This window comes from Vanessa atalanta, chromosome 15, assembly GCF_905147765.1.
Source record: "Vanessa atalanta chromosome 15, ilVanAtal1.2, whole genome shotgun sequence".
Lineage (NCBI taxonomy): Eukaryota > Metazoa > Arthropoda > Insecta > Lepidoptera > Nymphalidae > Vanessa > Vanessa atalanta.
In genome coordinates, this window is record NC_061885.1 from 9,743,611 (window position 1) to 9,770,608 (window position 26,998).

The following is a 26,998-nucleotide window of genomic DNA, read 5'->3' on the forward strand; positions in this document are numbered from 1 at the left end:
CACGATAAAAACTTCTAATTATAGGATATTTTCCCCAATATTTATACTTTAATTACGTCTTCGTCAATAGCACACAGTAAGTATGACTTGACTATGTTATTAAATTAAAATTCAAACACGCAACACGAATATCAATTTTTAATTATTTCAACTCTTACATATTGGTGGTATAAAATATAATTAATTTTCTAATTTATTTCAAGTAAAAATAATAACTATCACTTGAAATAACATATGAAATTTTTTCTCATCTTAATGTTAATTATTTTATTCCACGCAGATATTATCGTATGTACATATGTAAGTGATGTGTCTCTAATCAATTTAATTTGGGGTCTATCTTAAAAATTGTAATGACAAAAGTAATCGTTAATAAATATTTATATCTATATATATTCGCATGAAATCATTAACAAATAACAAAACATTTTTTTAAGTATATAAAATAAATGTGTGTTCGACTTGGAGCAAATCACATTCTTATCACGTGCCGCAGTAGGATCTGTTTCATGGCGCCCGAACGGGGCTTGGCTACAATCTCGTTATTATTGTAATGACGAGATCGTTGTTGCGTTAGTTTTGACATATTATGTGATATTATTCTTATAATATTGTTTTTATCGTTAATTTCATTTAATAATTAAAAATACCTTCTAAACAAGGATTTATAATGCTTAGTAAAGAATATTATTGCTGATATGAATAAACTACGTAAATATTCGTATAAATTTTATGTTTTTGCCGTTTGCAGTTGAAATTATTTTTGGCTAATAGTACTTAGTAATAAACTAAAAAAAATATTAACTAAAATATATTACATCCCGTCTTATCATTACACCTTAGTCTTATTATTGCTTAAAAACAAACAACGCCGCTAGCATTTATGCCCCCGTTCCACTCGGTTATAATATAAACAGCTATTATTAATTGTGCTATATTTTCACTTATGTAAATTAATTTGGAATTACAATTTATTTTGGAATTACGTCCTGTTATCTAATGTTGCAATTTTTATAAACAATTTTTATAATAAAGCGTTTTTTTTTAATAATGATATATTATTTATTTTACAAAACATTAAAAACAACATAAAATTTTTTTTTTTTATGAAAACCTTTTAGCTCTTATCCTTACATTTTAGAATTCGTCCTTAACATGTAATTCAAAACGGGAAAACATGTTAAAAAATATTATGTCTACTTAATAATTATAGTATAATTGTAATGTGCAATATATCACAGTTCTACATCTACACTAAAACAATACTCACAACATATCTTCAAATAATTTTATCTTCTTCAAAATTATAATTATTTTTCCAATACATTGTAGAAATTATTTACAAAGTTAAAAGTGTACGTCGTTACCTCATCAAACTAAAGTATAAATTCTATAAAAACAATCAAATTAAAGGGAATTACAGCGCACTAAGAATACAGAACATGTAATACATTTGACCAAATAAAGTAGAAGCTTTAGTATTTTATTAAATTAAGGAATTAAGAGACACGCACGTTACTACGATATAAAAGAGTACCCTGATCAGAAGGAGTCACAAGTGAGAAGCGACTGCCTACGTCGGACTACTCACTTCGTCATAAAACAACATTCATTATAACATTAGCAACTTTCAAATTTTTTTATCAAATGCAAAAATAGTTTTCATACAAAATCGGCCATTATCCATTTTGGTGTAAAAAGTGCACAAAATGGCGACCAACTACACAGATGACATCGGCCCTGTGGCTTACCCATTGAAAATGTTAGTATTAATATTAATATATTTTTATTTGTGTTTATTAATATTTTTTTCGATATGTTTTTTTTTTTTAATATTTTAATTTTAATGATTTAGACTTTAACTCTTGTCAAGTTAGTATAACACTTATATATATTTAATTTTATATTATCATAAAAGCGATACAAAGTTCAAGTAACTTCATTTCTAAAATCTGTAAAACAAAATAAGAAAATCTTTAACTTTGGTCCCACTGTTGCGCCCAACACCGTAACGAATACAAATTGGTTAATTTAAATGACTTTCTTGAAATTGAAGTAAACTTTGTAAATATCCGCATTATTGCCACAAAATTTGTAATTTGATGAAAATGTTACAAATTGTTTTAACAAAAAAGGCTCGCTTTCACAGGATTTTTTGGCTGAATAATTAATACATATTTTTGTTGCAACGAAATTCTTAAAAAGTTAAAAAAATACCTATCACGTACCATTTAACATATTTCATATAAAATGTTAAGGCTATTCATTTATTTGTTTTATATATCATACTTATTTTTTTTTTCCAGGGTAACACAAGAGGTCGTAGAACATATGCTGGGATGGAACATTCCTGAAGACCATCAAGACCTCGTACACGAACACTGGAGGAACTTTCCAGCGGTCAGCAAATATTGGCACTACGGTTTAGCGTTTATTTATACCATACTGATGCTCGCATCGTTGTCAGGGAATGGGATCGTTATATGGATTTTTAGCACGTAAGTGACAAAATAATAATACTTCTCACCTCCCAATAAAAGTGCTTTGAATAGATTCTTATCGTCATCTTCTGCCATGCCTGATGATGTTCTCATTACCTTCTCGCTATAGCTGAAAGACAAATTTAAAGAAAAATGCCACCATCATTTCATCCGCTATTAATCTCTAAATATCTAAATGTTTTCAAACGAAAACGTGAAGCGGCTCAAGTTAATAACGTGGAACAATTCGGCGATCGAGTGCCGTTGACTGCTGCCGATTTAATTAAGTTTGTAAACGCACTTGCCGCGACGCGAAAATCTTGAAAATCATGGAGCTTCTAAGAAAATATACAATTATATTGTATACATTGCATAATAATTGTTCTTATATATATATAATTTTATTACTTCCTCATACCGTTAAAAAAAGAAAAGTATGTTTGAATATTGATGAGTTACATTGGGTTACCTATCAACATTCAAAATCAAAATATAGTTACTTATTTATACTATATTTGCATATTCATATATATTCCAAATTGTAAATAAGATCTTGACCACGTGGAATGGTACCAAAAACGCTTATATCATTTCATGAAAAAAAATATCTTAATTTTCATAAACAATAAATAAATCTGTTATGTATCTGTTATGATTTCCTAACAAAGGTAACAGATTTATCCGGATCGCATCAGAACGTCGGAATTATAAATGAAGGATGTCGGTAATTAATTTTCGTTTATATCCACTACTTATAATAGAAAATTAGCAGTGACGTTAAAAAAACATACAAAAATCAACCACCTTCGTAAATACTTACGCACAGAAAAGCTTATATTTGTTTCTAACAAGAATAATAATTTTATGTTTTTTTTTTATGGCATTGGTTGGCGGACGAGCATATGGGCCACCTGATGGTAAGTGGTCACCACCGCCCATAGACAAAAGTGCTATAAGAAATATTAACCATTCCTTACATCACCTATGCGCCATCAACCTCGGGAACTAAAATGTTATGTCCCTTGTGCTTGTGATTACACTGGCTCACTCACCCTTCTAGCCGGAACACAACAATACAGAGTACTGTTATTTAGCGGTAGAATATCTGATGAGTGGGTGGTACCTACCCAGACGGGCTTGCACAAAGCCCTACCACCAAGTGTAGAATAGTTGCCAGAATAAATATAAAAAAATCATAAAATGTCGTCAAAAACTCGATCATATAAAATATAAATTATTATTGTATTCGTACATCGAGGTAAATCTCAAACGAGTGTCACGGGCAAAGTTGTGAACCGCTCTACGAGTTCGGAAAACGTTTCCGATGTTCATCGGGGATCGCGCATTTTTACTCCATTCTCTTTATCATCCTCAGTTCGCTCCGTATCTGTGTCATTTGGTATGGAGTCGATAAACACAAAAACGTTTCCTGATATTTTGTGTCATTTCTAATTTAGAATATCGCTGTTTTTTTTTTGATAAAAGGCTAATATTTTAGTTTTAACAACCGAACGTTCTAGTACTTAAAGCTAGGGTTAGCTTTAGTGTTTTTAATATTAAATTAAATTCAAAGTAATTTAAATTATTCTACTAAATTTGTGATTAAAAAGGTCTTTATACACCTTACAATTTTATCTAACTTTAACGACTACATATAATATCAACTATTATCTGAATCTTAAGAACAACCCGGGTCTTATACGAGTATCCAGATATCTCATATCCAAATTTGGTCACAGTGGCCAATTTAATTGAATAGCCATCCTAAGTAAATATACTTAGTGTTTTTTGTATTTATACTTCGTGTAAGGGGCTGAAATCAGAATCTTATATGTAACCTCCTTTGTTTATTTTATTAGTAATGAGCTAAAATCAGCTCTTACATAATAATTGACAAAGCCACCGGAAATGAAAAGCAAATCTATTTAACATAGAAATTAACTAACATTTATATTTCTCTTACCTGAATGAAATCCTTTCATCGTAATACTTTAAATAAAACTTAAATATAAGAGAGATTTCCTTTTCAAAAGAGTTAACTTCAATAATTTATGAATAGCACATAAATTATAAATGCTATTCGTTATTGCTCTTTCTTATCTTTTTATGGTAAAAGTAACATTATGAAACTACATAACATAGTTCATGTCGATATCGGAATCCGCGCGAAAGTTTGACGTTATTGGAATTGTTCTGTTCACTACATTCCTCTCAACTTGTTCCTACCCTCTAGGTGTCTGCTTGAAAAATAAGGGATTCTTTCTATTACAAAATTTGATCAACTTATACTTTTAATATAAAAGAAGAATAAGATTTTTAGTTATTCAGATTTTAGGTATTTTGTTGTCACTGTATTTTGGGGTATATTTTTTCAATGAATTATTTTTCAGCTCAAAATCTCTGCGTAGTGCAAGCAACATGTTCGTCATCAACCTAGCAGTGTTTGACCTCATGATGATGTTAGAAATGCCGTTGCTCGTCGTAAACTCGTTCTACCAGCGTCTAGTGGGCTACCAGCTCGGCTGCGATATATACGCAGTATTAGGATCGTTATCAGGCATTGGCGGCGCTATGACGAACGCCATCATCGCCTTTGATAGATACAAGTAAGTACTTTATAAACACCAATGATGGATGATTGTATATCTAACCCTGAGCAGTTCTAAGACTATTTTTACTTCATGAAACAGATATATTACTTATTTAAAAATCGAATCCATTAGCATTTCGCCTCTCCAGCTGAGCTGTAATATAAAGTGTTAATTTGCCTAGTTTATGTATTGAATTTTTTTTATCAAAATCATAATTAGTTTAAGGTAAAAGAAAGAAAATAAATACAAGTACATACGTATGTTTTTCATTTACAGGACAATATCAAGCCCACTAGATGGAAGACTGAACCGTGTCCAAGCGTCTATACTAATTCTGTTCTCTTGGCTGTGGGCCTTGCCGTTCACCTTCCTGCCTGCCTTCAAGGTCTGGGGACGATTTGTGCCAGGTACTGTGAATTACCTTTCACAATCTCTACTATTTAAAATGATATAAAGCATTTTAATTAATATCAGATAATCTAGATCTAAGAACTGTAGTTAATACTCAAATACAGTGAATAATTATCAACAGCGATCATATAGATATAACGGACTAATCTACCTCAAATAAGCTACAAATTTTATAAGCAAAAGAGTAATGAGTATAATTTATTTGTCTAGCAAAATGAGCAACGTAATCTTTTGAAACGTTCTTAACAAAGACGGAATGAATTATTGAATGGGTGCTTAAATCCAACTATAGGACAAAATTTTAAAAACGACCATTTATAATGCATGAAAATTAAATTACTTTTATTTAAAATAATTTTAATCTGTGACTCTTATATGTTAGATGTGATATTTCAAAACATAAAATATCAATGCTGGAAAATTTTCTGAAGTTTTATGTTCTACGCTTTGCCCGGCGTCATATTTCAACTTTGTCACAGAATTAATTGTGGTAGAATTTTCATAAAACATTAACATGTTTAAATGAAAAGTAAGAATAACTAAAGTTAATTTTGAAATGATAATTACAGTATATCATTACTATGAAATCGTAACATTCACTTTACCACAATGTCACAATTCTGCTCGATTAGACCAAATGTATATTTGCAAATTTATTTCAATAACACTATCCGATTACATCCGACACATCAATCGGATGTTTTGCCATTATTTAACAGTTGGCTCAATATATACACGCTAGTAAAGCTTTATGTAGGTCTGGGCCTATGTGTATGGATGGGTACCACCCTCATTAATTATTCTAGCACCAAACATTAGCACTCTATATTGCTGTACCGGAACACATTCCGGCTAAATGAGCCAATGTAATTATAGGTACGAGATATAAAACTCCTTAGATACGAAGGTTGAGAGCGCATTGACGGTCTAAGAATTGATTTGTATTTCTTACAGTGTATATGGCCGAAAGTGAGCAAACTATATTTATTGCTTTTATAAGATGTGAAGCTTGCTACGATAAGATAATTAAATAAAGCATTAGTACAGCTATCTAGTTCTTAATTAGGTTTAGGCAAAATAAATCGTGTGTAAAGTTAAGAGCCAGCCAGCGACAAAACTGTCGGTCCAATGATTATTAAACCAGCTCTTACTGTTAAAAGTGTATGAATTAGACTTATTCATGTCTTCCTCGCACAGTAATCGCATCTAATTTAAGAGAAATACAAACAAGTTATCTTTATTAATATCGATTACAATCATAACGTGTAAAATTAAACGACTGTAGTTTATTTACTTAAACATAATACATCGTATTAAAGGATTACGTTGCGATGCGTATATAAACCAAGATTAACGACTTATTATGAACAATTTAGCAAGAAATTGTGCTCATCCGCTGAAAGGCCATTGCTTAACACAAAGCACTGACCGTAATGCGATGAGTAATCGCCCGTTCGAGCAAAATGTATCGTAAAGCAATTGGTAAAATTTTTGAATGGATGTAACGATTATATATAAATAACAATAATAATTTATTAGTCGTAAGCTGAGAAAAAGTGGTAGATTTTTAAAAACGTTAATAATAAATAGTGGGTATTATAGTTTTTAATAATATGATTATGATGATAGAAGTGAAAATGGAGAGTTATTTATGAAAGAAATCTTGATCGGGTGGCACGTTAGCCAAAATCGACAGCCGCAATTTTGATACTGATGCGAATTTGACTAATTTTTATACACTAATAACGCTATGTGTCACATTCCTATTACAGAGGGCTTTCTCACTACCTGTTCCTTTGACTACATAACGGATGACCAGGACACTAAAATCTTCGTGATGTGCATTTTCGTTTGGAGCTACGTCATCCCGATGGTTTTCATTTGTTGCTTCTACTCCAAACTGTTTGGTGCTGTAAGTATTTTCTATATTTATTTCTTACTAATTTCCAGAATCAGAAAGTAATAAGTTAGTAAGTTTACTAAATTATATCGTCACCTACACCAAAGGTATGTTGCAAGTATCTTATGGTTATGGGTTGAACAAAACTGGACTAAGATTCAGTTGTAAGATATGTCACACTCATACTGAGAGGTGACGTCAAATAAAATCTTGTAAAAAAAATTAAATGCGTAAGACTTTTTAATGCGATCGGCTAAGTCTGTAAGGGTACAGATATTCACATGCAAAATATTATAAAACCTTTCGCTTCTAATATATATTCCGATTGAGACTCGTCTTAAGAGATTCGTTGAATGCCACCTTCGAACCTTTTTTTTATGGATATGTAAATTACTATAAGGGTATCGCGCACTTGAAAGCTCTCATTATTCAATATTACCCAATTTTAAGTGAATTGTCACTATTCTTTTGAATAGGTTTCTTGTTGTACTAAAAGTATAATATGATTCGAAAGTGTCATACGGTTCCACATGACTTGGAAACTTTATATTTACTGGCGTATCTATTTGGCAAAATAAAATCCATTCAAATCATAATATTAAATAGTAACAGTAAGAAATATTAAAACTGAAAAACATTTTTTTTAAAATAACAGACGAGAAAACAGGCAACTTAATTGTGGGAAATCACCTTCGCCCATATACTTTGGCACAGCTGGAAATCAATGCTAACCATGGTATTTCAGATATGTAAACAAATAATGAACTTATTTCCAATAAATTCTTTTATAATTTATCATGTCAATTATAAACAAGTCCTCTTGTAGTTACAATGTCTACGGATAGAGTGTATTTATCACTATTTGATAACTTCTTACTACCAATAAGTTCATAATTAAGCCGAATATCAGTTCATACAAATTTATGCCAATTAAATTTACACGTCTTAAGGATTAGTTTTCATAACCTCCCCTGACGCCCGTAAATATTGGACCGTAATAAAATACGGATACGAATAAAATCTAGTACATTTGCTCGTAACCCTACGGCCTTACGCTACGAACAAATGATACGTTCTAAAATTAATTAAAATATATATTCCTAGTTGGCCCGCGGCTTCGCTTGCGTTTTAAGGCTTGAACATCGGGTGTTTAAAAGTACAAGTTTGCTTCATACCAAATATCATTCAATTAACTTTGCTTTAGTTGTTTAATCGTGAATAAGAAACAAACAGACACACAGAGTTATTTTCACATTTATAATGTTATTATATATTATGAAATTATTTTTCTAAGATCCAAGTCCAATGTCCATTTCATAGAAATTTCAATTAAAGTTACACAATGGTTCTTGCCATGATACCGATCTTGCCCGCAATTTCGGCGTCACCTTGTTTATATTTCAGATTCACTTTGAAAGTTGATAGCTTATAGTGATTAAGGATGCGATTCCAGAAAATAAATATACTTATGTTTATGATTTAAACAACTTTATTGCTTAATTATGATGGTCTGAGATCGAATTTATGAAACATCGTGTATTATGAATTACATATTATAAAATAAATGATATATTTACAAAGGCTCAAAATATTAATTTATCACTAAGTCGACTTGGATTGCACAATACAGTTTATTCATTTTTAAATTGTGGTATTCAAATCTATCAGCTACATTTGTGTTTGTAATAATCGCGCAATATCTTCATCCTGTCCAAACAGTTAATCAATTTTTGCCAAATGGAATGGAACTTGTGATTGCGGCAACGTAACATTTTGATTATTTTATTTGTAATTTGGATATGTAGTAAAGATAACATTTTTATCATTGAATAAAATTAAAAAAATAATTATTTTTTTGTTATTATTAGTAAATAATAAATATATATTATAGATTAATTTGCTTCTATGTTAACTTGAAAAAAACAAAATTTGCAAGTAGCCTATAACATCGCAAACATATTTATCCACTCTCTGTCGTTTTAATTATATATTACACTATACAATTAATATACTAAATATTAAAATAAAATATTAACATCTTGTTTATGTAAAATATAAAGAAATTAAGGATTGTATATAGAAAAATTTAAATGAGATGATAAAATAAGTTTATATATTTGTATTCAATAACGCATTTTAAAATAAACTTTTCCGCAATACATTAAAAAAACATTTACGTTCTAAGACATAACTGGCTGGGCAGGGTATAATTATTATTTCAGAAGAATCTTCTATGATAGAGTTGGAATATACGGAGCACCATACGGGGGTAGAGTAATGCCTATCTGTCTGTTTACTACAGTGGTTTACTGCAATTAGTCGCGGACCCGTCGCCTTTATTAAATTAGCATCCACTCAAAAGAGTTTCAACTTGTTGAGTAACAATTAAATGAGTTCCTAACTCCTCCTCGCCGGCTAGATGTTGAAGCCGCGAAGATTAAAGGATGCTAATAAATAAAAATTAATAAATCTATTAAAGATTTCCCTATAGTGGAAACATAAACAAGTATGCATTTTAATGAATCGGTGTATGTAAGATGCATTAATATTTTATATAATATGTCTAGCCACTTCCTTTGTCTTTCTTGGTAATACGTTATTGTATGACCTTGTACCTATTGTAAGTCGATTTTTTAAATATATTTTTTTTCGCAACAATTCATACAAACATCCCAATCCTTACACACAATAGGATTGAATGTTGAAACCTTAAAAAATCGCCTATGAAATATCGAATAGAATACTCATTTCGAATCTTCAATATTTCCATTGTATCGTCCAGATGTTCATACAGGATTAACTAGTTAAAATGAGAGCAATTTGTGGGAATTTACTAAAGCGTACTTATCCAATACGAGAGGAAATCGAATAGAATCGGACGGAATGGATAAAGAATGTTATAAAAAACGGAAAATACTGACTCGGCTCGAAGGTTTAACGGCATATTTTATTTGTTCGTATTCTGAGTGCCAGCAACTGATACAGATTTTTGACTAAATCTCATAATACCGAAGTATCCATTCACGTGATATTTTTCAAATATAATATACACTTTTTTGTAAGCAAGCATTTGTGAATCAGTATTCACAAAACGTTTACACATTCTCAAAACGAATTACAGGATATCCTTTAAAAAGGCTTATAAAAGTTGCAAATGTAGCTTCTAAACCTCGTAAACCAAGACTTTTATACGTTGTAAAAATATAAATATTTTATTAATGGATTCATTCTATAAAGTGTTTTGCTTTACCTTTAAAAATCTACATAGTATATTTTAATCTACATATTTTTATAACCCAAGCCCAAAGTACAAAAACATTTAATCGTAATAAAAACGCCAAAAGAGGAACACCTCATCAAAGTGTATAAAAAAACCCTAAACTTAAGCACTCCATTAGAAATGAAACACATTTTAAATACAATTAAATATCATATTTATGTAGTAGTTATAAATCTCTAGAACATACGTAAAGTTTTAACACATTTACACAAACTCAAGAAATCTTGGGCACTAGGTCAGTGAAGTGAACAAGTCAATATAGCTGGGGCACACGATCGACCGATAGCCCCTTCCGTTCAAATATTTCTGCAGGCTGATTTGCTTTCAAATATACTTTATTCTTGGTAGGAAAGTTTGCGGAATTGAAATTCGAGTCAGTATATGCAACTGCTGAAACTAGACCATACTTTTTCCGAGCCGGTTAAGTATATTCAATTAAAAATATACTATTTATTACTTTACAAATATTAAAGACTAAAACCCTTTTTTTAAAAGGAACGGTTTTCAAATACTATTAATTACATTCAAACAATTCGGACTTCAACGCTTTTTAATTTGCAGGACTGGGTCATATATCTTTGCTTTTAATAAAACTCACAATACTACTTTGTATATTATTTTTAGATGTATTAATAAAATAATTAATTTAATGTCGTTGAAAGAAAATAAAACGACATTTTAATGATCAATGTCATAATGAGCATGCTAAGGAACACATTAAAAGGAAAGTCGCGAAATTTAAGCAAATAAAATTTTAATTGTCAAGGTTTAAGTGAATTATATTGAGATAAAGATTTTGTTGAAATTTAATTAAAACAAAATCATTGCTTCATACGGAATGAGACTGCCGTAAAAATCGTTTTCATCTTTCAGAAACGTTGAGATTTCATGGAAATTAATTTATTTCTGACATCAAAGGGATTGGGCGCTATTATGCCGGAAGCAGCCCTAATCGTTTTAAGGACACAAAACATTGAGTTATAAAGGTTTCCTGTTAAATATACCGAAATTATTTCCACATTAATATTGTCTTAGAATGATCAATTATTTAATAGATTAATTTTCATAAGAAATACACTTTTAAGAACAAATTAAATAATACATAACCAATTCTTATAAGTACACGCTATTCCATTTAATTGTTAAAAAAATGAATAAACAATACCATTCATGTATGGACAGCAAATTGTTACGAAATTATTATCAATTAAACATAGCATGGTAATCAAAAACTAAATGATTATGTCGTCATAACCAATTTTGGTTACGGTAGCCATTCAGAAGGGAGAGTAACCAAAAAAGATAATTAAAGAAATAATTTGTGCATACAATCGATACAGGTACGTCTTCACGAGCGTATGCTAAAAGAACAAGCCAAGAAGATGAACGTGAAATCCCTGGCCGCGAACAAAGAGGACTCGGGCAAGAGCATTGAAATTAGAATCGCGAAGGTCGCTTTCACGATCTTCTTCCTGTTTCTGTGCTCATGGACACCATACGCCTTTGTCACGATGACCGGCGCATTTGGAGACAGGTAATATTCATAAAAATAAACAAATTTAACGAATGGTGTTTGTTGCGTCGTACGAGGCGTTGAAAGAGAACATTATGAGTAAACCTGCATCATGTATTTGTGGGATTCAATTGTCATTGCATTGGGAGAAAGTAATTGAATAAGCTGCATTTCTTTACCTAGATGTTAAACATTTGACAGCTTTTAACTGTACCTATAGCAATTTAAACACTGTTAAAAATATATATTTAAATCGATTTGTTTCAAGTCATTAGTCAATCAGATATTTTAAGTTTGGTTGGAGTTTTATATAAAACAATAACAAAACATTCTGTATTATAAATCCTGTTCTGAATAATGAATGTTGATTATAACTGGGTAATAAAACACTGTTAATAATCCTTAACATTTGCAATAAGTAATGAACGTAATTGGAAGATTTTATTCATACTGCTTTCGCTCATTTCGGCTTCCTTGCGACTTTCATGTCTATATTTCCCCCAACAGGTCCCACTAATTTACATTTAGTAATAATCTCTTCTTTTAAAGCTCGTATCAACGTAATGAGAATAATATGCTAATTTCTCTCCACGTGAGACCGAAAAATACCTTCGAAAGGATACGAAAATAAAAATGTCAGTCTGTACTCTCAATCGGTAGCCGTTTTATTACTGTTAAGACTTTTTTTTAATTGACAAGTCGCATACCTATGGTTATATACTGATCATTGTAATGTAATTTAACTTTTAAGAATGAATAAAACCATTCATTGAACCGCGAAGCAGTAATTTTTTTTGTTCGTTTCTTTTATATTGTAAATAACTTTGAATCGTAATTTTGATTATTAAATAATTGAGAAAATTTATAATTTCTATTGAAATCATTTTTAATTAGCATTAAAAATTTCATTGTCCTTCTACAATATCCAACCAGCTCTTCTCAGGGCTACCTCGAGATAAAATTAAGGATTCTGTAAATATTAAGAAAACTTTCATCTACTTACTACTATTGTTAGTAATTATATGATATGTGCGTCACACATACACCATCAATCTCATACAATCATCTCTTTTATGGATACTGTTTGTTTTAGGGGTTTGTTAACACCAGTAGCAACTATGGTGCCGGCAGTGTGCGCGAAAATCGTATCATGCATCGACCCATGGGTATACGCTATTAACCACCCAAGATACAGGTAATAAACTATACTTATTACGAGTAGGATTTTGTGTAACAAACCGTAGAGGGATCCATCTACTGAAGATGTACGAAAACGAATTATAGACAATTACTCCACAATATTAAATGTTGTAAACGTTAACAATATTTAGAAAATGTTTAAGAATATAATCAATTTTGATTTAATATTTTCAAATACGATAAACTGTTTTGCACTTATTCAGAGCGGAGCTACAAAAGAGATTACCATGGATGGGAGTTCGAGAAGCGGACCCGGACAGCGTGTCTAGCGCTAGCGGCGCTACAGCGCAGACACAGAACCCAACAGCTGAGGCGTGAATAAACTAAACTGACCCTTACTATGATATGATAAAACTGATTTAAATTTAAACTCATTAATCCTTTCGTAAAACGACACGATTAGAAATTGTGACATTAGATTTTTTTTTTAATTTTTAGACGTAAGTAACTGTCGAAGTAGTTGACAAATTGAAGGGAAATTTGAATTGAATTGACGTTTCGTTTTATGGAAGCAATGATGAGGGCGCGATAGCCGGATTACGCCTTTTTCTTTTTATATTAAAAAGTTTTCTGAAATGGAAAGTAGATTAGAACGTTTTTACACTGTATTATTAATCGTGTATATTTTTCTAGTTGTTTTTAAGGTAACAATTTTTTATTAGTTTAAGCGATCAGTATCTTGTGAAAAAGCGTTCTATTTTGCGTTATATTTGTGCCAAAAGCAATTAAAAAAAATAAAAAAAAATCGGATAGACCCCAACGACTCAAGCGAATATTTAATATTGACGAATAAAGAGATTTATTGTATGCTGCGGTTTTATTTATTCTCTTAAACTTATATGAAATAATACCCATTCAATATATTATTAAAGTATAACCTGAGGTACTACATGACTAGTACATATTATATATATACGTGACTTCCTTTATATAAAAACTGCTTCATATTGGTTGATTTAAATTACTTATTAAATACACAATAATCACATCTTTTACATAAACATAAGATGATGTTACTAAGATTTTACTTAGCGAAATTCTTATAAATTATTATTAAATACCATTTCTGTTTTAAAACCATCTATATGAAAATACTCTATAGTTAAAATCTTAACGATCTGTGGACGAAGATTAAAATATATTATTATTACCACAATATTATATGACAACAAAATAGATACATAGTTTACGCGCTACACACACAAGGGAGCGTCATACATCAGTACGAGTATTTACGGTCTACTAGTCGGTTTTATCCAAGACTTCCCAAGACGCGCCAATAGATATTTCACGCCAGTGTCATCGACTGTCTACATCCTCTACATCCTGTTGTACAGAACGACGAGATTCTCCTATGAGATCGTTCTCAGAGGAGAATTTCATCTTATACCCTATACATCGGACCCCGAGAAGGTGCAAATTTCTAGAAGAAATATAGTACTCGCCCTTATGCCTGGCGACGCTGTAAAGGTCAGTAGGGCCAAAAGCATTTATGCAAACAGAAAAAATATCATGAAAGAACTTCCTCTGATAAGCTTTCTCACAAAAAAAAACACATTTTCAGCTGCATTTATCAATATCTCATTGGCCTTTTAAAAAGAGCATTGACTTGCAAATAGCAAGCCAAGCACAAAGCAGCTTACCGAGGCTCTTTTATCGGGGAATCACCGGCCACTCTAATGAACTTTAAGACGTCGATAGACATTTTTATAACAGAATTCAATTTTACGTGATCCTTGTTTGTAGCTTTAAAGAGACGGAAAGTACATTTTCTTAATCTACTTATTTTTTCCAAAGACGTATTTTAACAAATTTTTAACTCACAATAATATTTTGAAGTAGAAATTTTATTTTATATCTTCAAATCACAAACTTATCTTAATAAACCTATAAATAATAATATAAATATACTACCCAAAAATACATATTAAATTAACCACGGATTTTTATTTATTTTTATTAATTCATCGTTAATTATCCCAAAAAAAAATTAACAAAACAAAAATTTGCAGATTTTAAGTCAAAAATCACTTTAATAATTTTAAATTTAAAAAATGAATTTTGCTACAACGATACTACCTAACACAACCGCAAAAACAGCAAAGTCGACGTAATCTTCTTGTTGAACTTCAGGAATGAGAAGTTCGCCAAACTCATTAGGTCGTAGTTGGCTGTAAGCCTTGAGGCCGTTACATAAATACTTCGCTTTGAACGTACATTTTGTTTGACATAAGACCGGAGCTCGCATATGAATTCTCAGAATAGGCTTCTAATGAAGTGTTATCAAACTGTTCGCCTCTGATTGTCTACTAAACTTGAAAAAACAACACTACGACAACCTATTATGTTTGACGTGGTAGTTAAGTGTTTTGTTATAAATATACCTATGTAAATTCACCACCAACTCGCATCAGATCAGTTTGATATGATAAAGTCCAACCAAAATTAATTTTAACCCAACCTAACTAAAATGGGATATTTACATGCCTATTACTTTAGTTTTATAGATAAGTTTAAAAAGTTAAGTTCAAGAAACAAGTAAGCGCAAAAAGTTTCGAAAGAGTAAACACAATTAAATAAAAAAAAACCCTCGTCACAAATATTTTAAAAGTATTTTTGCTAATAAATCATTATTCATAAAAAAATATAGTCCCACTTTCAATGCTAATTTATTATCGTTTGTTTTTCTCGGCGCTGATGGCTATCCTAGTTAATATTATGAATACTAAATAGAGTTTCTTTATTTGGCGCGCTTTCAACTTCTTAACTATTCGACCGAGCATCATGAAATTTTGCATACGCGTTATCAGGTATTGGAGTACCGAAAATAACAAAGTGTACCTCTCTCCTCCGCGCTGAACGTAGTTATTTTATAATTATATAACGTTTGACTATAAACTAGAATTACATACTTTCCGATAAGTAGTCAGTATAAGTACCTTTCTCAAGATACAGCGTAACGTGAAATCGAATTCCTATCGCGGCAAGCACCAATATAACTTGAAGTGATTAATTGAGACTTCCAAACTGAGCTTCGAACCAAATTCTAAATCCAGTAAATACTGGAATATAGCTCATAATATTTGAACAACATCAATATGAACATTAGAATAATTTATGGATATTCTTAAAAAGTAATATAAATCAGTGTTACCATAATCATTTACTAAATAAAAGAAAATATGAGTTTTGTTAAAAATGTTTTATTAAATTCCGTGATCTGTTGTTTTGTCGCTTTTCAAAATATTTACAATTATTTCAAACGCTAAGTACAAGACAAAATGAATGGAATGTCACTTGTATAATAATAATATGTTGAAGTAATAAATAAAAATTATTATTTATCAAACTCGGATAAAAGACACATAGAAGTACGTCCTTTAATTTTTATCAGATATATATATTGTACATTTTAAATAATAATAATATAAATAATGAATAATAATTTTGTTTAAAATTTACAATATTTTAAATGCAACTCTATTGTAGTTTATTTCAGTGTTATCATTATGTTAAGTAAAAATTGTTATTGCTCAATACATTATTGCTGTCAGAATATACTAACAATAGGGTTAGTTTAAATCTTGTCACTCAAAACTCAACTAAAGAACGTCATTCTATTCATCCGTGACAACTCCTTAAACACTATGTGATGTCATTTAAATTGCAGATATAATAAATATTGCTATTCCTCTGTCCATAGACAAATTACAATTTATATAAACACTTAAAAAAAAAACAATTTAAAATGACCGAGTCACGAATAAAACACGAAATATCTAGCTGTTACTAAATGGTTATAACACATTTCCTTATAATAATTACAAGTAAAAATAGAAATTCATGCTAACTTAATTTTTTTTTTACAACACCTACTTAATAATCTCCTACGTGCTTTAAAAATCCAGGATATTTCCAACACAGAGTAATATTATCAAAGTTTAAAATTTTTGAACTTAACATTATGTAAATTTAGAATTTGCTGTTTTCATTCATAGTGACATGTTGGGAAATGAAGATCAGTGTTACAAACACGCTCTATATAAGGTTAAAAATATCTCATTGTACACCTTACTAGTTAAATGTAATGTTATTGCCATCATTAATCACGCATAAGTATTGTACGTCATATGTTTAAAAAAAAATTGAATTAAAATAACAAATGTCTTTCTATTAACAATTACATTATTTTAATAATAGGGCATTAAAATTTTATGTACCATCTTGTAAAATATTTTCATGTAATTAATGTGAGAATAGAATTAATTTGTTTTAATGTGTACAATACAATAAATTTAGTACATACTATTTTAAATATTGTATGTGAGAATTATCGTGCAAATAAAAAAGATTATTTAGATAAATTCAATAGTGATCTTTAGTGAATATCGTGCCTAGAAATGTGTTTAGTGTACTTAGCCTGAATTATATTTATTTCTGTCAATAAATTAATGTAAGTTACATTAATTGAAGAAAATAATTTTGTAAAGCATACTTAATTATACTAACTTATTACTTCTTTTTATAATAATCGTTTGTTCATCAAAAGAGTTATTAAAAACATATTATGGAACACATTTATGGTTTTCCCACGATGTAACAAATGCCTAATAATTATTTCCCACATAATAATATGAAAAATGATCTAATTATATTTAAATATTATACATTTCAATCTACCAATACCAACTTTGAAAACTAGTCCAAGAATGTACCAAAAGTATGATCAGAAGAAAATATTGTGAAGCCATGATGTCACAATGAGATATCAATAACTCGCCACTTTGTAAGAACTAAGACCGATGCTTATTACGATTTATGCTCTGGATAACACGACGACCCCACCACTCCTCCAGGTTAAATGGTCTAAAATTAGCCAGCTGTCGTGGACCTAAAACGTCTTGATAGTATTTTGCTTCATCGCTGCCTCTTTCTAGTTCACGAGTTACCTGAAAAATAATGTATTATAATTACTTATATTGCTAATACAAGTAACCAACTAACCAACACTCTACATATTGTATTAGGATCACAATCATTACTCTATTATTTTTTAAATTATGTAGGATTATTTAAGAAATAATTTTATAATGACTTCAGATAGTATTTTAGCACTCTTTTGATATTTCTATCAAACCTATCCCCACAAGTAAAGTTTTATAGAGAAAATTTTCATTTAAATACGCATCTCTCTTGTCTCTGTCTTTCTCATTAGTTAAATTGTTATATAATATAAATATTTCCTAGGCAGGTTTGTTACAAATTTATTATCTCCGCATAAGAAGTTAGAAAGTACTTCCAGATTAAGTAAACATACTTTGATTTTATCTATAAATAAAAGTAATCATATTCTAGATAGCTAACTCAAAGGTGTTATTCATGATAATTGCAAAATGTTATTCAATTATTCGTACACATATAATATAATATACATCATAACATAGTTACCTTATTCCAGGATTCAAAAATATAATTAATCAGATCATCATGGTGATTGCTGTTATTGTGATTATTGTTGGCAGTCTGTGCTGGTGGGCTGAGCCGGGACCCATTGTGACCATTGCCATTGTGACGCTTGCCACCTCCCATGTGTGGTAGAGACCTAGGTCCACTATTCACATAATTTGATCTGAAAAAATAATAACAATTTACAATGTTTTAAAAAACTAATTTTGTTCTAATAATATTAAAAATATAATTATACAAAATCATATTTTTGTTTTTCACCAATATAGTTAAAAAATATATATATATTTTTATTACTTATTTGCTATAATACGTTTTATGTACAATAAGTATGTACTAAAAAATTATTTAATTCAATTTTTTTTAACAATTTTTTTTCTTATTGAACTTATTATCCTTTCAAAAAATAACATACTCGAAATTTACACTTTATTAATTTAAAATACAATTGTTTTCGATTTCAAAATAAAATTGAATATGACTATCGGTTATTGATATCATGGAGTGTGCGTGCACTATTCGTGACTTCGTGTTTAGTAACGAGATAAGAATTGATAACAACATAAATAAAACAAATCGCTGTATGAAAACGGCTACGTTACAAAATTTAAAAATATTATTTTTAAAAGATAATATTTGTCTAAAAACACGTTCTATGGATAAATAGTTAGTAGCGATACATTAGATCCTCCTATCGAGTTGTTGAGAGACAAAAAAAAGGTATCAATATATTAGGTTTCATATTTATAGACTTTATTGACAAAAAGTAAGCTCATTTAACTCAACGATCACGTAACATATATATGTGAAAGGTTTGCAAGAGAAACGTTAGTACAACAAAGCATCGTTCTCACCTCATATTATTTCTATCCATTTTAGACTTAGAAAACTGAATTCAAGCGCTACTTTACTATTTCCTTATGATTATGAACACTTACACCTAACCATTTAAAGTAAACGTAAAGTTATATAAAAAACACTAAATAAATGCAATTTTTATTAAAATATTAAAAAGAAAGATAAATACACAAGACGCCACATACGACAAGAAAACATCAATTCAATTATCTGTCAACATTGTTACAGCTGTCTATCCTCCATTACTAATCTAATGTGATTGGTTAAAATTCAACATTTAGTACTTTTAGCCAATCATGATCAATTATTAGTCACCATATAAAAATCGACTGATTCACAGACTCATTATTGTAATTTTATAGCAAACATAAATGATAATTTGATTATTAAATTAACGAATGGTTTACTACCTTAATTAATAATCAACATATGTCTAATCTTTAATGAAAATGATATAACTATACATGTTCAATTAATCGAGTTTATATATATTGTTTTTTTTCTGTGAGGCTCTATTTTATAAACCTGCTTTGATATCTCTATTCACAGTATACTGTATTGTAGTCTATTTAGAGCTCAAGATGGAAAATCGTTTTTCTTACCTAAATGAATTAAATAAGAAAGTTAATTGCACCAAAAATTGAATTAACTTAAAAAAATAATAATAAATTATTCCTCCCAACAGAGAGAATTTTAAAAATTAAAAAAAGCAATATACGAATAAAAAATATTTTAGTCATACATTCAAGCACAGTTGACAAAAATAATAATTTACCTAAAAAAATATATAAAAGAATGATTTCCCTAGCTTACAAGTATTATCTTCTGTATAACTATTTGCTAAGTTGCTACCATAAAATGTTTAGTGTCAATTATTTACTGTCTCTTCTCTTTTAATATATCTGTGCCCTGTGGTCCTCAAATCTGATGATAAAAATATCTTTTAGAATTTGTTTTTTGTTTATGTCGAAGCAATTTTATGAATAAAACAATTTTTTTGTATTAAGTTTGTAATAGTTTTTCAGTGCAAATCAGTGTTAGGATTGTTATGCAATAGTATTAATAACTGAATAACAATGTCTGAAAAAAATGGATTTGATCAGTTACGGGTAAAATATAAGGTCCGTCATATAACCTTACTAATAATATTCATTAAATATATTTTGCTCATGTAAGTAAAAGTAAATTATTTATTTTGCAGGATGTATTATCAAAAGCCTTTGCGACAAATAATATCGAATTACTCGAATCTTTTTCAAAGCATGCCAATGAAACGGACCGGAAAGCCGCAATGGACCAAGCATTTCGAGATAAACTTCTCGAATTGTTAGTAGAAGAACCCAACACCCTAGAGAACTATGTTTGTTTTTGCATAGAGTCTTGTAGGCGACAGATGGTAACGCCAACAATGCCCGTAGTTCTTCTCGGTGATATATTCGACGCGCTAACTTTGAACAAGTGCGAAAAGTTGTTTACATATGTGGAAAATGGTGTTAATATTTGGAGGGAAGAATTATTCTTTGTAGCTTGTAAGAATAATCTACTGAGAATGTGCAATGATTTGCTACGAAGGCTGTCAAGATCTCAGAATACCGTATTTTGTGGTCGAATATTATTGTTTTTGGCAAAATTTTTTCCTTTTTCTGAACGCTCTGGTCTAAACATAGTATCGGAATTTAACCTAGAAAATTTAACAGAGTTCGGTGTTGATAACTCAAGCACACTTAAAGACGCTCTAGATGAAGAGATGGTAGTTGATGATGACAAGAATAAGCTTTTGATAGATTACAATCTGTACTGCAGATTTTGGAGCTTACAAGACTTTTTCCGTAACCCGAATACATGCTACAATAAAATTCAATGGAAGACATTTGTCGCAGTGAGTAGTCTGTGTATTTTTGATAAATTACTGCTTGTTTTCATATAAATACACCACCAAAGAAGCCTATAATTTAGTCACAAAAGTGCTAATAATATGATTTATTGAAAACTATAGATGATTTTTATTGTTAATATTGTATGTTTGTGCCTGGATACATGTTAATATATGAATCCAATTTTGTTTTAGCATTCCGGTAGTGTATTATCAGCCTTTTCCTCATACAAGCTAGAAGCTGTTGAACTACAGAAATCAAAACTTAACAGATTGAAAGCAGTCAATTCAGATGTGGAAATGCAAGAAAGCAAAGAGCAACACTACTTTGCCAAGTTTCTCACAAACCAGAAACTTCTAGAATTACAATTATCAGATTCTAATTTCAGAAGATGTGTTTTGATTCAATTTCTAATTCTGTTTCAATATTTAACATCTACAGTGAAGTTTAAAATGTAATGTATTTTATATTTGTTATTATTATAATAATTATAATACACTAGGTACACCACATTACCACCACACACTTATGACTAATTATTATGTACTTCAAGGAGTGATATTAATGATAACCCGATCAAAAAGAGATATTTTAACATAGACTATTGCATATATTAAATAGACTTACATACACTTATTAACAAACTAATAAGATTTAATTCTTATAAATCGTCATTGTGCCAGCAAAAGTCACATGTGTTTTGTTCTTATTTAATGGATCTATAGATTGTTATTCAGTTTTTATTGTTATTTCAATATGCACATACTGTAAAAACAGTTTTGTGATAACTTCAATAATTTAAAAGTTTTAAAATTTAACTATGAGATCCTCTTCATTGAAAGCTACATAAATTGAAGTAACGATTAAAACAGCATTAAAAACTAAAAATAAGAAAAAAACACATAGTAACTTTTGTATGCACAACAACAATATATTTAACTTTTTTTATGTCAGTGCATTATTTTACTTTATTTAAAGTAGAGGAATAAACTCCTTTTGTGCTAAACTATGAATAAAATTAACTTTATTTAATTCTAGGGAATCGCAAGAGTTAAAATCTGATCAAGCTGATTGGGTGAAAGAAACGACAGCACTAGTATACCGCTTGTTAGCCGAAACACCGCCAAACGGAAAACGTTTTGCAGAATGTGTGAAAAGTATATTAAAGAGAGAGGAACATTGGAATACATGGAAGAATGATGGATGTCCAGGTTGGTGCTAATTTATTTTATATATAAAAACAAAAAAACTGGTTTTAGCCCATGACTTTGTCCATGTGCATGTGTATTATGTGAAATATACTTATCAGCATATATACAGGTAATAGTTTGGCTTAGAGAGTATTTTATTTATAAACAATCCTATACCAGAATATAATTTATCTCTGTTGGACAACCAAAATTTTGCATATCTTATAGTTACAATATATATATATGTATATAATAGGAACAATAACAGTTTATCAACCTATTTATTTTTTACTAATATATAAGTATATTAGTTAGAATTATATTTTTTTGTGTTAATAACTAAAATCACACATTTATCTGTATATGCTACATATTATTCGCGAGTTAATAATAAATATCAATGATTATTCAAATTTTAGACCAATGTCATCTCGTCAATTCAATGTCAAAGTAATTAATTTGGGCTTACTCCTCTCGTGGTTTTGATGTTGGATGTTCATTGCCTAAAAGTGCTAGTTAACCAAAAACATTAAACGCTTACCTTCTTTACCATAACTAACATTATTATTTTTTCGTAGAATTTCAGAAACCTAAGCCACCACCAGTTCAAGCAGAGAATAATGAGGAAGGTAAAAGAGCGAAAAAAAGACGGCGGCCTGTTGGTGACATAATAAAAGAGTACGAAAGTCAAGACAAATTCTTTATGGGGAAGTAAGTCATATATATATATAGAGTAGAGGAACTATCGATATATCTAAAATAATGGACATAATGTATGCTAAGTATATAGTTTTTAATTTAACAGTATATATTATAATGATAACTATTTATCCATAGAAATATAAATTAATAACACATATTAATAATTAGTAACATTATGAACTATATACATATTAATTGACTACATTTTTCTATATTGTTCGATGCAGTGTATAATTAAGTGTAATTTTATACAAAATAATTAATAAGTATAAATTATAAATTAAATTACATTTTAAATTAATAATTTATTACCAGTATAATAATAATAATATTTTATTTACACTGTACACATGGTATGCAAAGCCTATAATTAAATTATTGATTAATTGTTTGTCTATCAAAATATAGAAAATTAAAATACTAAAATTATGTGTAAAAAACTATGTATTATTTTCCAATTGCAAACATTTTGTTTATTTTTTTCAGCAATGATTTGACAAAGTTGTGGAATCTCTGCCCGGACAATCTTGCAGCTTGCCGAACTAAAGAGAGGGACTTTATGCCATCGTTAGGTTAGTGTATTGTGAATGGTTGCTTATTGTTTTTTCTTTTTAAATTAAAGGTTAAAATACCTCTTCCAATTTGGGTGGAGGCCTGAGGAGAGAGTTTCTAAAGACTAGTATTTATACCTTATTTCACCACTATCGCTGCTGCCCCAGGAAGATATCAACTGACTCGAGCCGATTTCTCGGTGCTTTTCATCATGCGAGCATGGAGCCGAGATGGCCCAGTGGCTAGAACGCGTGCATCTTAACCGATGATTTCGGGTTCAAACCCAGGCAGGCACCACTGAAATTTAATGTGCTTAATTTGTGTTTATAATTAATCTCGTGCTCGGCGGTGAAGGAAAACATCGTAAGGAAACCTGCATGTGTCTAATTTCAACGAAATTCTGCCACATGTGTATTCCGCCAACCCGCATTGGAGCAGCGTGGTGGAATATGCTCCAAACCTTCTCCTCAAAGGGAGAGGAGGCCTTTATCCCAGCAGTGGGACATTTACGGGCTGCTAATGCAAAAAAAAAATGCTAATGCTTTCATCATCGCTGAGCACAAACTTAATTGAAAATTCAGCACTAGATTCAGTTACACTGTTCTGAATCGAAAGATCTATATGAATGGAGTCCTCATCTCTTGTAAAGATTTGAATATATAATTGAGTGTATATTACGGGTGCGTAAACGCGCGGCCGCAGAGTCGTACATGGTGTGCGGCGCGGCGCGCGGCGGCGGGTGGGGCTGGCGCGCGCTGCGCCTGCTGGCGCGCCGCTCGCCGCACTTCTTCGTGCACACCAACAACCCCATCGGCCGCCTGCCCGACTACCTCGACGACATGGTGCGTCCCGCCCGTGCACACCTTACCGTACCATATGTTGTAGTGGTCGTCTGACCGAACCCGTTCGCTTCGTATTTGAGCTCTAATGCCCATCTGGCATGGATTTAGAATTTAGAACATTAGTCAATTATTATCTTCGTCTGTTCAATGTATTATCGTCGTCCTTTAACGTCGAACTTGAGATTTTTAAGCTTTTATAACCTTTGTTTATTAAAATTACCAGATTTGTCCATATTTTTTATTAGTGTGAATACATCATAATATATTTTTTTATTTAAATACTCTATTGACCGCCACAAAGTTAATGGGACAAAAGGCGGACTTAATGCGTGAAGGCATTCTCTGCCAGTCAACCTTTAGGTCAAACAGAAAACCATGAAGGTGGTAATTAAAAATGAATTAACAATATATGCACATACTTATTATGCACACATAATTATGTAATAGGTCAAAAGAATAACCCGCGAAGTTGCCGCAAATGCTGCTTCGAACAACACAAACGGAGACGCTTCAGGGGGTTCTAATGAGAAACCTATTAAACAGGTACATTTGATCAAATGTTAATCTAAAAATATATATCTACATTATTTATCTTTTTTTGTTTTTAAATAAAACTAGTTTAAAATAATATAATTTATTTTTGTGTTTATTCTTAAAGGAAACGGGCGAAGAAGAAATGGCAGAAGAACAAATTGAAACTGATATTATAAAGGAAGAAGATACCACTGACATGGAACAGGTACTCTCATACAAAACCTATATTTTATATATTATGTGGCTTAAAAAAATATATTTTTAAGATATATATTTTAGTCACGTAATTTAATTAAATTTTAAACTAATTTGAATATCAATAATTGTATTTTTTTATTCTATTTCTTTGTTAGTGTTTTCTAAACGTTTTCTTATATAATGAAGCATAATATTTTCGTATGATGACACTAAGCTGTAGACAGTAACAAAATATGTTTAATTTTTAAATTAAGACAATATTCATTCTCTTAATTACTTTTAATTTGAAAAGCGAATTATTATTATTATTGTTCGTCATGACGTCCATAATATGGTCACTGGCTCTGAATTAATACTTTTATTATATTTACCTTGACGCACAGAGCCACTGGAATAGTTTGTAATATTGATCTCGATATTACGATTAAGACTTGAGTCTTCCAATCCTCACAGTTGTACACTTTATAGGTGACGAATGCACATACGAACTTTGTTTAAATATTTTTTTACATGCAACTAAAAATTTTTTAAGATTAAATTTTTTACGTACAATTATAACTTAATTTATGTCAAATTCAGGTTCCAGACTCCACACATGGAGAAGAAGAAGATAAAGTCGACCGATCAAGAGTCACCATGATAACTTCCACTCAACTAGACGCCCTAGCTACTAGCCTCACGGACTGGAAGAAGCTAGCGGTGAAACTTGGCTACAAACCCGATGAAATACAATTCTTCGAAACGGAAAACGCAACAGATATTGCTAGAGCTAAAAACATGCTACAGTTGTGGTTTGACGATGACGAAGATGCATCGGTGGAGAATCTCCTTTATATCATGGAAGGGCTGGAAATGACAGAAGCCTGTGACACACTTAAATCCGTTAAATGACGTTCTTGAAGTGTCATGAAAAAGGTTTGAAATCATGTCAATATGGTGAAAAAGTGACAAATGAACAATATTTTTTTATCTGTGGTAAAACTTGTGACGGATAATAAAATTTTATTTTTACTTTAGTTTTTTCATTTATTTTTCTTTAGAAATGCTTTAACGAATACGAATAGCCCGGAAATGTTTTTAAAGAGAAGTTTTGGGACGGAATGAGAGAGTTTGTAAGACATTAAATAACAGAATGGACTTTTCAATGCGGTCGTAATTCCTTTAAAAGGAACCAAAGAGGGTAGGTGGGAGAAACTAGCAGATGATCAACTTCACAGATCTTAATATTTTTTCTGTCATTTATATTAAACTTAGATAAGGTTTTCTGAACCGATTATATTATTAGAGTTCTCTACCAGACACCTGAGACTGTTCTCATTACTTTAATACATTTTCACTTTGGCCTCCTCTTACTGAAATAACCACTTGCATATAATTAATAATAATAATAATAATAATAATCTTTAT

At 30.3% G+C, this 26,998-nt stretch overlaps 3 protein-coding genes across 3 annotated transcripts; 2 read left to right on the forward strand and 1 right to left on the reverse strand.

The window, feature by feature from the left end:
* Positions 1–1,568: 1,568 nt before the first annotated feature.
* Positions 1,569–14,182, forward strand: LOC125069570 (opsin-3). The gene is made up of 8 exons (XM_047679096.1): positions 1,569–1,762; positions 2,307–2,498; positions 4,871–5,086; positions 5,348–5,478; positions 7,255–7,394; positions 12,003–12,196; positions 13,269–13,370; positions 13,579–14,182. Exons 1-8 carry the CDS (start codon positions 1,710–1,712, stop codon positions 13,691–13,693), a joined length of 1,143 nt encoding a protein of 380 aa, XP_047535052.1. The 5' UTR covers positions 1,569–1,709; the 3' UTR covers positions 13,694–14,182.
* Positions 14,183–17,620: 3,438 nt separating this feature from the next.
* LOC125069571 lies at positions 17,621–19,894 on the reverse strand. The gene is made up of 3 exons (XM_047679097.1): positions 19,696–19,894; positions 18,824–19,004; positions 17,621–18,324 (listed from the first exon to the last, which is right to left on the reverse strand). Exons 1-3 carry the CDS (start codon positions 19,713–19,715, stop codon positions 18,169–18,171), a joined length of 357 nt encoding a protein of 118 aa, XP_047535053.1. The 5' UTR covers positions 19,716–19,894; the 3' UTR covers positions 17,621–18,168.
* Positions 19,895–20,608: 714 nt separating this feature from the next.
* On the forward strand, positions 20,609–26,604 carry LOC125069146 (THO complex subunit 1). The gene is made up of 10 exons (XM_047678538.1): positions 20,609–20,820; positions 20,901–21,578; positions 21,768–22,027; positions 22,612–22,784; positions 23,342–23,474; positions 23,952–24,037; positions 24,720–24,859; positions 25,307–25,402; positions 25,518–25,598; positions 26,171–26,604. Exons 1-10 carry the CDS (start codon positions 20,776–20,778, stop codon positions 26,480–26,482), a joined length of 2,004 nt encoding a protein of 667 aa, XP_047534494.1. The 5' UTR covers positions 20,609–20,775; the 3' UTR covers positions 26,483–26,604.
* The last annotated feature ends 394 nt before the right edge of the window (positions 26,605–26,998 follow it).